This window comes from Anabrus simplex, chromosome 7 (genome assembly GCF_040414725.1).
Source record: "Anabrus simplex isolate iqAnaSimp1 chromosome 7, ASM4041472v1, whole genome shotgun sequence".
In the NCBI taxonomy this organism is placed as follows: domain Eukaryota; kingdom Metazoa; phylum Arthropoda; class Insecta; order Orthoptera; family Tettigoniidae; genus Anabrus; species Anabrus simplex.
In genome coordinates, this window is record NC_090271.1 from 115621172 (window position 1) to 115635851 (window position 14680).

The following is a 14680-nucleotide window of genomic DNA, read 5'->3' on the forward strand; positions in this document are numbered from 1 at the left end:
TATTAAACAGGGAATAGTATTGTGTGTATAGTGTCGACACACTATACTATTCCTTGTTTAAAACGCATTTAAATTACCTTAAACTGAGTCGTACTGGAAATAATGGCTTCCTTCTTAACAACAACAAAAACATATATATATAATTTGGTAGGCAATTCACTTGTCTTTTGTATTCTTGACAGGCTCCGGTCCCCGCCGACCCGTGGAATGGGACCCTGGAAGCACTACAGGAAGGGAATAGGTGCAAGCAGATTGACGACGATAGAAGATTATCTGGTACTGATGAAGACTGCCTCTTCCTAAATGTATACACGCCAGAGGTGAGCGAACAACAGCACAATACAGTATCATATACGGTAACAAAGACTCCACTCAATCTACAAAATGGTGAAATTGGAAGTATGACTAATTTCAAGAATGATTTTTAAAACTATATATACTCTGGAACAACTATTACTTCATATAATACTTCAAACCAATATTCAAATATAAGTTCCATTATTTCACTTAATTATAACTAGGTGTAGGAGCCGGTTCTGTTCGGGTGCTTTGTTTAAGTTGTATTTGTATTACCTGTTACGCCTTTGCTGGCGAGTTGTAGTGTTTACAGTGCACTATGTCTCCTGGTATGGGCTACATCAAATTTGTTACTTTCATTGACCTGTCTCAGTCTCATCCTTGGCTTTGACAATATGAAAGTGACTGAGGTATGAGTGATGCTAGTAATACCATTCCTTATACAGCCAGTCCCTGTTATGAATGGTGTGAAAATATTGCTCATAGGGTTGGCTGGTGCATGCATTTTGGTGGGCTTGGCAGACTGATATGTAATAGCAACGGCTGGCTCGGTGAGGAAAGCAACGGGAAACTACCTCACTCCTCATTTCCATAGTACGCCTCTTCAGTGATACCTAGACTATTTATGACAGCTGTTGGCGAAGCTGCAGAGGATCAAACCAACATACATAAGAAAGTATTACCTGTGACGTTGGATGATAGTATACGAACACTTTTGTAGATTTGGTAATATTATGTGTATAATTTTATGTTTTAATTTGAGATTATTTAGATTTCCTTTAAAATTACTGTTTCGTTGTAGCACCACAGATTGCCTGGTAAGTATCTAATCCTTTCAACAAATATAATGGAATTAGGTTATACCTTTATATGTGTCACGCTATTGATGTTATGTACACGATTCCAACTGCCACTGGAACTGTCAGCGGTCAGTGTAGGGACCCCGAATCTATGGCATATCTCTGGTTCATTTTAGACATTTTCTTCCCCCCCCCCCCCTTCTGAACCCCTATGCCGATGGATGCTGAACTTGGACTTAAATGGTATCCAGAGTGTAACAATGTATCTCATTGACGTCAAAAACTATGGATTCGACACTAACGTAGTACCACTTAGCTGACAGAAACTGAGAATGACATTGAAGAACTGGGAATATCAGATTTTCAAAAAAGACGGTCTGTACGACATATCTTGAAAGATATCCATGGATTTTAGGGAAACCGCCTGAATAAATATACCCTCTGGACAGGTGAAAGAAAAGAGTTACACCGGCAGAAAGTACGTCAATACTGGGTGGAGATCAAAGCCCACCAGTTGAACAACCGTGTTCCAAAGTTGGCCCATTCTAACCAAGAAGACGAACGAGAAAATGTTGCATAGGGTGGCACAGGAGTACTGTACAAGTTGAAATACTTCGTAAGTCATATCGTTTGCCTTTAAAAGTGACATTTTTCTTCTCATTCTGCATTTTTGAAGCGCACTACGGAAAGTAACCATGGAGAAAGTGAGCACAGAGCAGTGAATAAAAGCTATTGAACTTTTCTTATTAAGTCAGCAGTTCATTCTTATGCTTGTCCAGGTCTGGCAGCCTCGAATTCTTTTCTTCGTGGATATCTCAAAGAGCCTGCATACGTCGACAAGCTAGCAACCATTCGGAATTCCAGAACGATATTCAAGAGGAAAGTGACTCGTTACAGACATAAACAGTTGATGAGGGTATCAAAACTTGTTTTGAAAAGAGCCCATCTTTGTGAGGACGCGAAAGGTAGACACCTGGAAAAGCACAAAATATATTTGTGACGCGAGTATATTTGTGGCAAAAACATAGTTATTAGCTATAAATGTCCGACTCGTTGGCTAAACGGTCACCGTACTGGCTTTCGGTTCATAGGGTCCCGGGTTCGATTCCCGGATTGGTCGGGAATTTTAACCTTCATTCGTTAATTCCACTGGTTCGGGGCCTGGTGTTTGTGCTGTCCCCAACATCCCTGCAACTCACACATCACACATAAAACTATCCTCCACCACAATAATACGCAGTTACCTACACATGGCAGATGCCGCTCACCCTCATTGGAGGGTCTGCCTTACAAGGGCTGTACTCGGGTAAAAATAGCCACACGAAATTAAAAATTAAAAGCTATAAATGATTCAAGTTCATGAGTGAGACTTCTGTGCAACCTTGTAGTAAAATAAAGAAAAATCGATCTCCTTTGACGAGTGGAAGGTTAAGTCTTTCACTATTTATAATCACCGCCTTTACAGGGATGGACTGGTTAGCCAAGTTAAACTCCTGACGTAGAATCGAACTCATGACCAAGAAAAAAATTTTGCGGCTCGGCTAGGTAGCCCATTGATGAGTGCAAAAACCATCACATATTCGACTTCATGAAGGTGGAGTCAAATGTAAGACAGGGTCCTGTAGTGTGGGAATCATTTTGCTTGCTTTTAAGTTAAAGTGTTGCATTGTTTCAGCTTCCCGGGTCAGGCTCCTTGAATCCGGTATTGGTCTGGATCCATGGAGGTGGTTTCTCGGAGGGATCTGGTAACGAAAAAGCACAGGATCCCCAGTATCTCATCAGTGAAGGAATAGTTTATGTCAGCATAAACTATCGTCTTGGTATATTCGGTAAGTGACTATGAATGTTACATACAGACTTATAATAAATATCAATGATTCCTTTCTCCAGTATGCTAGTGAATTTTCTCAAAGTAATTCTAGATCAAATGGGACGCCTTGATACGTACATCGTTTACCAGTCGTCGGCCACCCTATTCGAATTAATGCTATCCATTAAAATCCATTGAATATCCGTTTCTCATTTACCGATTGCCTATGGAAATATTAAAAAGTTTTAAATAACACAATGCGATCATGATGTATTTGCGCGCACAGTAGAGTGTAGTACGTGCTTTGGCCTACGGCTGCATACTATTCATGTTTGGAGACATTCCATTATCTCGACAAGTGCTTGTCAAACTTCAAAAGTACTCGCTCCCATATTTTTACGACGCCCATACTTCTAATGCTAATTGTAGAGTCAGTAAGAACAGTTTAAGACCACCGTATTTTTCCAAATTAGGAAGTCCTGGCTTCATGTTTTTGTTGGTATCATGAACATTATTTTGTATTGTTGCTTCAAACAATGGTCAATATTGTCGTTTAAATAGGATTGAGATATGGTTATTAGTTTTCGTGTTACAACTGTTTAACAAATATTTATAGCAGTTTTCTTTACCTGTTGTTACTGTACAGCCAGTGGTACAGTATCACAACCCGAGCGCAAGAAGCTGCGCTGTCAGGACTGCCGACAGTGGGGTTCGAACCCACTCCTCCGAAGGTCATCAGACGAATCAGAGAACGTGGTAGAAGAAATAAATAAATAGACCTTGCTGTTTACTTCGCCATGCACATACGATTGAACAAGGAACAAGTGTCGTCACCTCCCACTAGGGAAGGCTAGGTAGGCTCAATGAGCCATCTAGTGACGGAAAAGGGTAACACTTACCGTAGACCAACAGACGAGATTATCTTCTGTGTACCGGGTGGTACACCTCCACGCCGCTAATTTAAAATGTGCGCCTTTTGAAACTCCTCTGCTGGAGGAACTCTGAACTTTATCTACGCTATTAATTCTCTACCTTCTCAGAAGATGTCACCACGTGGAAAATTTTGAGTTTTAGAACTGTGTCACTTTTGATGTGTTTTTGTTTCGCTTGAAGTAAGAAGTGTGAACCTTCTCTTCTAGAGGACTCTACTGAAGATCAACAATAGTGCAACCTAGTGAGGAGTCAAAGAACTATTTTTTTGGAGAAAATTTAATTTCAAGAGTTTGTTCTTTGTTAAATTTCTTTCTGTCTTGGTTTAAGTTGGCAATATTTACCCCTTTCTTCCCCTTGTTATGAATGTAACCAATCCCGAATTTCTTTAATTAATTTCTGACCAATCAGGGGTATCTTCCCCTAACTTGAATCTGTTGCGGGGTCCTATCCAATAAAAACGTTGTGGGCGGGTGTTTTCATTCCCCTAACGCCTAGAACCTTCCACGAGAGGTTATAAACTGCTGATTTTTGGGTCTCCGGGCTACTTCTGTTCCATCTTTCAGTGTGTTAAGTACATAGCAGGGGGCGGGAAGCGCCTCTTTCTTCGGCAGCGGTCAACAACAAGGTAATGGCCGATTAATAACTTCTTTCTTTGCTAGCTCAGCAGTTTAACTTTCGGGGCGGGTTCTAAGCGTTCTACCATGTAACCTTTTCCTAAAATGTAAAAACAACTGGTATCTATTCTATTTTCAAACGACATATCGGGATAGAGAGTGCTTATCCCTCTCGAGCTCCCACTCACATCGTCTTGAGGTGAACTTATTTTTCTCAACCAATTCTTCCGTAATATAATGTAAATTGCTATTAAGTCACCTCTGTAGTATGGGATTAGCCCTTGTATTAACGGCCTAGTGCCAAGTAGGTCTTAAGCAAGTGTATTAGGAGTGCAAGTTCGCCTCCTCTCAAATTGTATTTTAGAGGTCATGTATTAATCTTCTTGTTATTTAACAGACCTCAGTAGGTTGGGTATTTTGCCCCTGTGGATGTGTCCTTTGAGGACGGCTTAAAGGTGGAGTTCGGAGTGGCCTATGATAGGCTTGTATTTTAGGGGAAAGTTGCCCTTTTTGAAAATTGTGTTTCTGCCTCAAGGAGGCTTTTGGATGTAATTGGAAGCAGATGTTTCTGGCATGTTTGGGGGTTTTCGGCCCCTTTGTTGTATGGTGTTCATTGTAAGGTTGGGCTCATTGCTCAAGAATTATGTTTCTGACTTTTGAAGCCCCAAATGGGGTACCTATGTAAATGTATTTGTAAATCGTGTTTCGGCTACTAAGTACCTGTTCTATTTGTTGTTACCTAATTTTGAAAAGAAAATATAACCTTGTTAAATTTTAAAATTAATTTCACTTCAGTAGCTTGAGACCCGTTCACCACCCCCGCACCTTCTTTCACGCATAACTACCACCAAAAACACGGTAACAAGTGGTAGCAGAGCGTGGTTGAATGGGTCTCAATTTAGCCCCGTTTGACGGCTACACATTGTTTTGATCCGAACTCTAACCATTTTCTCAGTTGCTGGAATTTCTTGACTTTTTCAAAAGTGTTCTGTCATCATGCCAGGCCCTCGCGATGTTCTCCATCTTAATTATTTGCGCAAAGAGGAGTTGATCTATGAATTAACAATCAGAAATGTACAATCTGGAGGCACGGTTGCAGTAGACACAAACAAGCTTAGAGAGTCCCTAGATTTGCCTATTTCCATCCCCAATTTGGGAGAGAAAGAAATTGATGACTCTCTTTCCACGATCGTCGAGAATATTACTGGGCTAGCTTCTGTAGTTAGTTTTTTTGATGAAAATGATCCGTCTCCTAATCAAATTAAGCGTGTGCAAGGCAGGCTATATCATTTTTCGAATAGGGTTAACGATCTGTTATCTCTAAAACTGAATGACGTTCAGAGGAAGGAAGCTAGTACGCTGCTTGAAAATATTTCTGATTTGTCTAGCAAGGTCACTCTATTGTTGACTGGGGAAGTTCCTCCCAAATCTGATCAACCCACCATAGTAAATGTAGGTAGTGAGGAAGCGCCTCCCAAGGGAGAAGTTAATAGGAAAACCATCGCTGCTCAAACTATCTCTGCCCCATTGGACAACGAGTCTGAACGCCGTGCATCGCTGAGTAACATTCGTTCTGAATTAACTTCTTTGCCATTGAAACCTTTACCTACTATGTCACCCGGGTTTAGCAGCTTGCCTCATCCATTGGCAATGTTGCTCAGAGGTATTTCTAAGTTTTCTGTTAATACCACCAGTGACGTAATTTCATTTTTAAGATTTCTAGTGGAATTTCAGGATCATGCCCTTGTGTTTTCTCTGTCTCCATGTCAAATTTTGCAAATTATCTATCCGTATGCTATTGGTATTCTCTCAGATAAAATCGTAAGAGCCATTGCCGAGCAATCATCTATTGAGGATTTCCATGCCCATTTGCTAGCTAATTTCATCCCGGCTAGGGCCAGGTCCTCCCTTATTCAGAAGTACTATTATCGTGTACAGCGCTTGGATGAAAACTTGGCTGATTTCATACAGGACATTAAGTTTTACACTAGAGTGTTTGCCCTTCATTTTCCTGAAGATCAGATTGTACAGGCTATTTTAGAAGGCATTTCACCATCTTATAGATCATACTTGTGTTTCGCGGCGTGCCCGCAAACCTTCTCTGAACTTGAAGCATTGGCCGTCTCAGCGGAAGGAGTTAGATACGCCGATTCTTTGCGTGTCGCGAAAGAACCCCCGCCTTCCTTTAGTAACACTCGGCCGCCACCTCGCCGACCAGTCAATCCCCGTAAATGTTATGCTTGCGGGTCGCCTGACCATCTGCGCAACAAGTGTCCGCTGATCAAGTCAAGTGGGACAAGGAATGGAGCCGGGTCATCACAAGGCTGTTTTAAATGTGGGGCTTTCTCACATATTGCCAAGAATTGTCCGAACTCAAATAGCACCCCCTCCTGCTCAACTTCTGGTGCAAATTCCATCTATGCCAATAATAAAAAGTGACTAGTGGCTTCGGCTGAGTCGACTAATGCATCTTCCCGAGACTCAGCCCCTGGTAAACAGGTTGTAAATTCAGAGGACGATCAGCCTTCAAATTCATCTTTTGAATGCCCTAAAGAATGTCTTAGGATTGCGGCGGATACCCCCGCACCTGTTCCTTTTCTTAAGATTGAGTTAAATAACGAGCCTATAACAGCTCTCTTAGATTCAGGCAGTGTTTGTTCGATTATTTCGGCTGAATGGTATTCTAAATTGAAAACGGTTTGTAAACTTCCTGACTATGTCTCTTCTCCTGTTCAATACGTTTCGGCTAATTCATCTCCATTAGAAATTCTAGGTTCCTTACTGGTCAAAATTCGTGTTTTTAAGTTTACATGGAAAGTTAAATTGTTTGTGGCCAAGCAATTGTCTAGCCCCATTATATTGGGAGCGGACTTTATTTCTCACACTGGTCTTGTGCTCGATCTCCAGTCTAGGTCGTGCACATTCAAATTTGCTTCTAATTGTAAAATCCCTCTATTAAAGTGTAATTATGTGTCATGTTCTTCTATTTCGCCTACCCAGGATGAGATGTTGTTAGACCTTAGACATCTACCTGAGGAGCAGGCTGATAGTATTCGCAAACTGTGTCAGTCGTTTCCCGAGGTGTTCTCTGATACTCTTGGTGTTACTGACCTTATTGAATACAAAATTGAGGTCACGGATTCGATTCCTGTCCGTTTTCCACCTTATAGGCTATCTCCACCTAAAATGAAGGCTCTGAAAGAAATTATCGACCAGATGTTGAAGGACGGTATTATTAGGCCCTCTAAGTCAGCGTATTCTTCGCCTATTTTTTTAGTCCCGAAACCCCAAGGAGGCTTCAGGCCTGTCATTGATTACAGGGCTCTCAATCGGAAGGTGGTGTTGCAATCTGTGCCCCTTCCTGACCTTCATTCTTGTTTTTCATGGTTTCGTAAGGCCAAGTTCTTCACCATCTTGGACTTGAATCAGGCCTATAATCAAATTCCCCTTGCCGAAGAGTCTAAACATCTTACAGCGTTTGCTACGGACTGGAATTTATACGAATACAACCGCGTGCTTTTCGGGCTCCCCACCGGAGCAGCTGTACTCACTAGGCTACTAGATAGGGTCTTCTCCGACATCAAATTCGAGTACTTATATCACTACTTAGATGATGTCGTCGTATTTTCAGAGGCTTTTGAAGAACATCTAGATCATCTGCGAGAAGTTCTCGATCGCCTTCGTAAGGCTGGGTTAACTGTTAAGTTGTCCAAGGTTGCCTTTGCTAAGCCCTCTATGTCATTCCTAGGACATATTGTGTCACCCGATGGGGTAGCAGTCGATCATTCTAGAACACAGGCCATCCGTGATTTTAAACCTCCCAAGGACATTAAAGGTATCGCCAGGTTCATTGGTATGGTGAATTTCTTCAGAAAGTTCATTCCTAACTTTGCTAATAGAGCGGCGCCCTTAAACCTTCTTCGTAGGAAAGGCATCAAATTTGAGTGGGGACCTTCTCAACAAGCCGCTTTTGAAGATCTGAAATTAGCTCTCTGTAATGCCCCTGTCCTTGCTATGCCTGATTTCTCAAAGAAATTCATCGTCCAAACGGACGCGTCATCGTCAGCTGTAGCTGCAGTCCTTCTTCAAGAGACTGAACTAGGGAGGCGACCCATCGCCTATGCATCTAGGACTCTATCGGCTCAAGAAGCCAAGTATTCCATCTATGAGCTCGAAGGGTTGGCAGTCTTATTTGCCTTAGAAAAGTTCCGTCTCTATCTGGAACATGTCAAATTCGACCTGGAAACAGATAATCAAGCCCTAAGCTGGGTCTTAGGTAGGCCGCGTCGTACTGGTCGTATAGCCCGTTGGGCCATCCGTATTTCTGCCTTCCAATTTGATGTCAGGCATATTAGAGGTACCGAAAATGTTGTTGCCGATGGACTCAGCCGTATGTTTTCAGACGACGTTGAGAACCATGAACAGGTCGACAGTTCATCACCCCCCGAGTCCATGCTATCTGGTGTTAATGCCATCTTAACAGATGCTCCCATGCTTTTTAGGGACATTGAGAAATACCAACGTGAAGATCCGACGCTGGCTCCGATAATGGAAACCCTTTCTTCTGGGGAACATGTTGTCCCTTATGTTCTGAGGAATGGTGTTTTATGTTGCCCTTCGAGGCAGGACAAGATGATGAAGGTTGTTGTTCCAGCGGTTCTTGTACCTATGATCTTCAAGTATTATCATGAGACCCCATTAGGAGGGCATCTTGGAATCTTTAAAACCCGTGAAAAGATTCGTAAAATGTTCATCTGGAAAGGTATGGACGGTGAAATCCGTGAACTAGTAAAGGCTTGTAAATCCTGTTTGATTAGTAAACCCACCATGTCCACCAAGGTAGGCCTCTTGTCTTCGCATCAAGCATCGCGCCCCATGGAACGCCTGTATATTGATTATGTAGGACCCTTCCCCCAGTCGAAGGGAAATGCCAATAAATTCATCTTTGTATGTGTAGATGGTTTTACCAGATTTTCCTGGTTATTTCCGACTAAGCTGGCTACCGCTCAGTCTACCATTACTTGCTTAAATTCTATTTTTGCTTCTTTTGGTCCGTGCCAATATATTGTATCTGATAATGCTAAGGCTTTTACATCTAATTTATTTCGAAAATTCTGTTTTGACTTGTCCATCTCTCATGTAACTACTTCGGCTTATTACCCTCAACCATCTCTGGCTGAACGGGTTAACCGTAATCTCAGGTCCGCACTGATTGCCTATCATCATGAAGATCATTCCAGGTGGGACACGTCCCTGCATTGGATAGCTTTTGCTTTAAATTCGGCGGTTCATGAATCTCACAAGTTTACTCCAGCTTCTTTGATGTTCAAGTTTGTTCCCAACTCGCCGCTCTCTAACCTCTGGTCTCTGAATGACATTCTACCCGAGACAATAGATCCGAATAACATTAAAGATCTTTGGAAGAAGGCTAAAGCTAATCTTAAGGTGTCTCATGAAAAAGGTTAGGGAAAAGTATGATCGTGGACGGAGACCCACCACTTTGAAGGTAGGTGACCAGGTGATGGTCAAGAATTTTGTTCCCGCGGGCAAGCTTGCCCCCAGATTTCATGGGCCTTGTATAATTCTCGATTTTCTTACGCCAGTTACGTTGTTAGTAAGCAATCCAGCCACCGAGAGGATATTTAGGGTTCACCTGTCACAGGTGAAACCAGTGTAAATTTTGTGTCAACTTGCTTCATATAATTTGAAAGGAATATGAAGGTTATATATTTTTTTTTTTTTTTTGAGTTCAACTTTTAAGGCTTTCTGCCCCTTCTATAATATTTTGTCTTATATGTAAGCCTCTTGTAAAACCTTCCCCGATCCGTTAAACTGCCATTCTGTCCTTGCCTCGGCCATTACCACGCTCCCGTCTCCTGCTTCAATACACACTGTGGCTTAATTTGAGTAAATGCCATGGATATCTGCACGCCGCTGACCCCTCAACCTCCTCACCAAGCCTGTGCCCTCAAAGAAACATGATGGTCCAACACAATTCTGCCGCCGAGTTTTTATGTTTCAGTGCCCCCGCAGCCGCGCAGCGCCGTGCAGCAACTGGGGAGGGGGATGGGCCCCCTCCTCTCCAGCGAGGACGACATGTGCACGGCGGGCCGGAGCTCTCCTCCCGGCCAAGGCTGATGTGCGGCGCACAACCTGCTACTTGCCCGCAGCCTGTATATGTTCACCGCGGGCGCGGCGTACTTCAACACCTCTGCTCCCCTCATAGTGCGGGCGAGCGGTATCTCAGGGTACTTGAGGGGTCCGAGCGGCCTCCTTTGGACGCAAGCTGCAACGGCCGGTCTGGCCATCCAACTTAACCTACATCAACTACATGGACAGTCACTATAAGAGATGACTACACTTGGGAATTCAACAACAAATTTGGTGGACATTGCAAAATTTTTCATCACATTTTAAAAGATTATCTTCAGAAATTCGCCTTCTACAAACATAAAAACCTTACGTTACCAATTACAACAAAAATTTTGGAACTGAATTAAGAATTTCTCAAATACTTCTGCAATTTATTTTAATATCAACATCAAAACTTGGACCTTGTTTTCAAACTATTTCATGTGTCACCCCTGGTGGAACTTTTGGGGGGGGAGGTCTGTACCGGGTGGTACACCTCCACGCCGCTAATTTAAAATGTGCGCCTTTTGAAACTCCTCTGCTGGAGGAACTCTGAACTTTATCTACGCTATTAATTCTCTACCTTCTCAGAAGATGTCACCACGTGGAAAATTTTGAGTTTTAGAACTGTGTCACTTTTGATGTGTTTTTGTTTCGCTTGAAGTAAGAAGTGTGAACCTTCTCTTCTAGAGGACTCTACTGAAGATCAACAATAGTGCAACCTAGTGAGGAGTCAAAGAACTATTTTTTTGGAGAAAATTTAATTTCAAGAGTTTGTTCTTTGTTAAATTTCTTTCTGTCTTGGTTTAAGTTGGCAATATTTACCCCTTTCTTCCCCTTGTTATGAATGTAACCAATCCCGAATTTCTTTAATTAATTTCTGACCAATCAGGGGTATCTTCCCCTAACTTGAATCTGTTGCGGGGTCCTATCCAATAAAAACGTTGTGGGCGGGTGTTTTCATTCCCCTAACGCCTAGAACCTTCCACGAGAGGTTATAAACTGCTGATTTTTGGGTCTCCGGGCTACTTCTGTTCCATCTTTCAGTGTGTTAAGTACATAGCAGGGGGCGGGAAGCGCCTCTTTCTTCGGCAGCGGTCAACAACAAGGTAATGGCCGATTAATAACTTCTTTCTTTGCTAGCTCAGCAGTTTAACTTTCGGGGCGGGTTCTAAGCGTTCTACCATGTAACCTTTTCCTAAAATGTAAAAACAACTGGTATCTATTCTATTTTCAAACGACATATCGGGATAGAGAGTGCTTATCCCTCTCGAGCTCCCACTCACATCGTCTTGAGGTGAACTTATTTTTCTCAACCAATTCTTCCGTAATATAATGTAAATTGCTATTAAGTCACCTCTGTAGTATGGGATTAGCCCTTGTATTAACGGCCTAGTGCCAAGTAGGTCTTAAGCAAGTGTATTAGGAGTGCAAGTTCGCCTCCTCTCAAATTGTATTTTAGAGGTCATGTATTAATCTTCTTGTTATTTAACAGACCTCAGTAGGTTGGGTATTTTGCCCCTGTGGATGTGTCCTTTGAGGACGGCTTAAAGGTGGAGTTCGGAGTGGCCTATGATAGGCTTGTATTTTAGGGGAAAGTTGCCCTTTTTGAAAATTGTGTTTCTGCCTCAAGGAGGCTTTTGGATGTAATTGGAAGCAGATGTTTCTGGCATGTTTGAGGGTTTTCGGCCCCTTTGTTGTATGGTGTTCATTGTAAGGTTGGGCTCATTGCTCAAGAATTATGTTTCTGACTTTTGAAGCCCCAAATGGGGTACCTATGTAAATGTATTTGTAAATCGTGTTTCGGCTACTAAGTACCTGTTCTATTTGTTGTTACCTAATTTTGAAAAGAAAATATAACCTTGTTAAATTTTAAAATTAATTTCACTTCAGTAGCTTGAGACCCGTTCACCACCCCCGCACCTTCTTTCACGCATAACTACCACCAAAAACACGGTAACATTCTGAAGATACGGAGCAACGTTTTCTGAGAGACGTAAAGAATTTCACCTTGTATCCTTAACACTACAAAAGCCCAAAAAGTTATTAATATGTCTGTAAATAAGAGCCGCGAATGCATCAATCTAAATCTCACAGACTAATGGCAGTAGAGTTGAGAAGAAGTAAGTCTTCCGTGCCGAACACTGTTGAGACATTTACAACTTAAAACAGATGTTGAAGTGTGTGATAAACCACGTAGAGGCCGGTCCAGGCCAACATACTGTACATCTGTGAAGACAGACATTGTCTAAAAGGAATCGCAATCATACATTTCCTATCGTAACAAGAGAATTTGAGGACAGGGAGAAAAATGTAAATAATGCCTCTTTCTCAGAGATTAAGGACGTGCTTACTGAATTCTTATGTATGGCTAAGGAAAGCATCGCTCACTGAGGTGTATAGGAAGGAATGGCAGTAGAATTAGCTGCGATTACGAATACTTTCGAAGTTAATAATTAAAAAGATTGTTGGTATTGTACCCAGCCCGGGTATATCTGGGCAACAATTACGTAACTCGGCTTCACAAACAAATATACAAATGGAATTCCTGGATGAGAACCTTCGGAAATCACTTCCTGGGGCTCGAAGTCCCATGCTCCCTACTTTAATTGCATCAACGGCTAAAGCTTAGAAACATACGGGTAATGGAATGTTCGTAAAAGGAAAATAGGCACTACATTAAACATAAAGAAAGTAGTGTTCTTTATAGTGTAAGAGGAATACATTAACATTATTAAATGAGAAGAATATATGCTAAGAGTATTTACTAAACATTTTATTAAACTGATAGAACCACACGATAAATACATGAGATAATGCCACATTATTACACAAAAAATAATAGTAAAGCAATCATTTGTAAACAGTATGTCTCCACGTCTTTCACTATTAGTTCGTACAATACTGTGGTTATCGCTTGGCATACTTGAAATCCATTATTGGCGCGCACTAATAATATATATACATATTTCACATACGCAAATTTACTTATCTTTAAGCAATGATACTCGATGGTATCTATTATTTGAATGGACTGACCAGAAGTGAGGATGGCATTAAATCATATTAGTTAACCGTCATGTTTGTGGAATTTATACATCTTATTAATACATTTTTTCAAGCACGAGATTGCATCGCCGAATATCAAACACATGGTCTATTTAACTACATCAGTTACATATTATACTGAACACATACGCGTATCATGGGTTTACCTAACCCTGTTATATTCAAAGTAAATCAACAAACGCTGGCATCAAACCCATCAACATAAACACTTGGGAATAATGAAATACATAAATGCATTACAAAGAGAAATATTAAACATATAGCAAACAATACATCTTGAAGATATGGCCTGGTCAAGCCATATGGTATCAGGTTAAATCCATCGTTCTGACACGGATCGAACCCACGTTCTCCAGCTTCCGAGGTACAAAATCTGAAAATCCTATCACGAACTAATTTGATACATAAAAATGGGGAGGAATACGTCCTTCGCAGAATCATAAAATTATCAACGCTACTCATAATGTATCATTAGCATGGGATTGATATTGCATTGGTGAATGAAGGAAACTTACGAGGCAAATGTTTGAGATCATTTGGAGACAACACGGTTTCCCTAGGACCAGAAAAATCCTTTTACATCGTAAATATGTCTCTTTCACAATGACCAGTGTCCTAGCTCGCGGCCAAAAGACACTTTCTATTTCTTTCTTTCTTTCTTTCTTTTCTTTCTTCTGATCTTGGCTCGTTTCCAAGTACACGTTTACTTAAGGGCCTACACTTCTTATGTATTATTATTCCGGCCATATACAGCCTAATTCAGTGCATCGCAACAGCCATAATTATTCTAATTCTTAGTCATTCCATCATCTCAAACATTTCACAAGTTTCAAATTCCCCATTTGTCACACTATTGCACCACAAATCCATTTTATACATTTATATAGAAAACTCTGTTCTCACAAGTCATTTAATTAATTTTATTTCACTCGCGTATCTATATAATTCACAAATTACATCTCGGCTTGAACATCTTTAATCATCATATATTTTATTATATGGGATTTATCAAATACCTGAATCAC

At 41.3% G+C, this 14680-nt stretch overlaps 1 protein-coding gene across 1 annotated transcript in view; it reads left to right on the forward strand.

The window, feature by feature from the left end:
* The window catches only part of LOC136877728 (esterase FE4), a 72224-nt gene that overhangs the window by 18750 nt on the left and 38794 nt on the right, over positions 1–14680 (forward strand). The window contains exons 2-3 of the mRNA XM_068228613.1: positions 183–320; positions 2773–2926. Of these exons, the coding sequence (XP_068084714.1) occupies positions 183–320; positions 2773–2926 (292 nt within the window). The remainder of the gene's footprint in view (positions 1–182; positions 321–2772; positions 2927–14680) is intronic.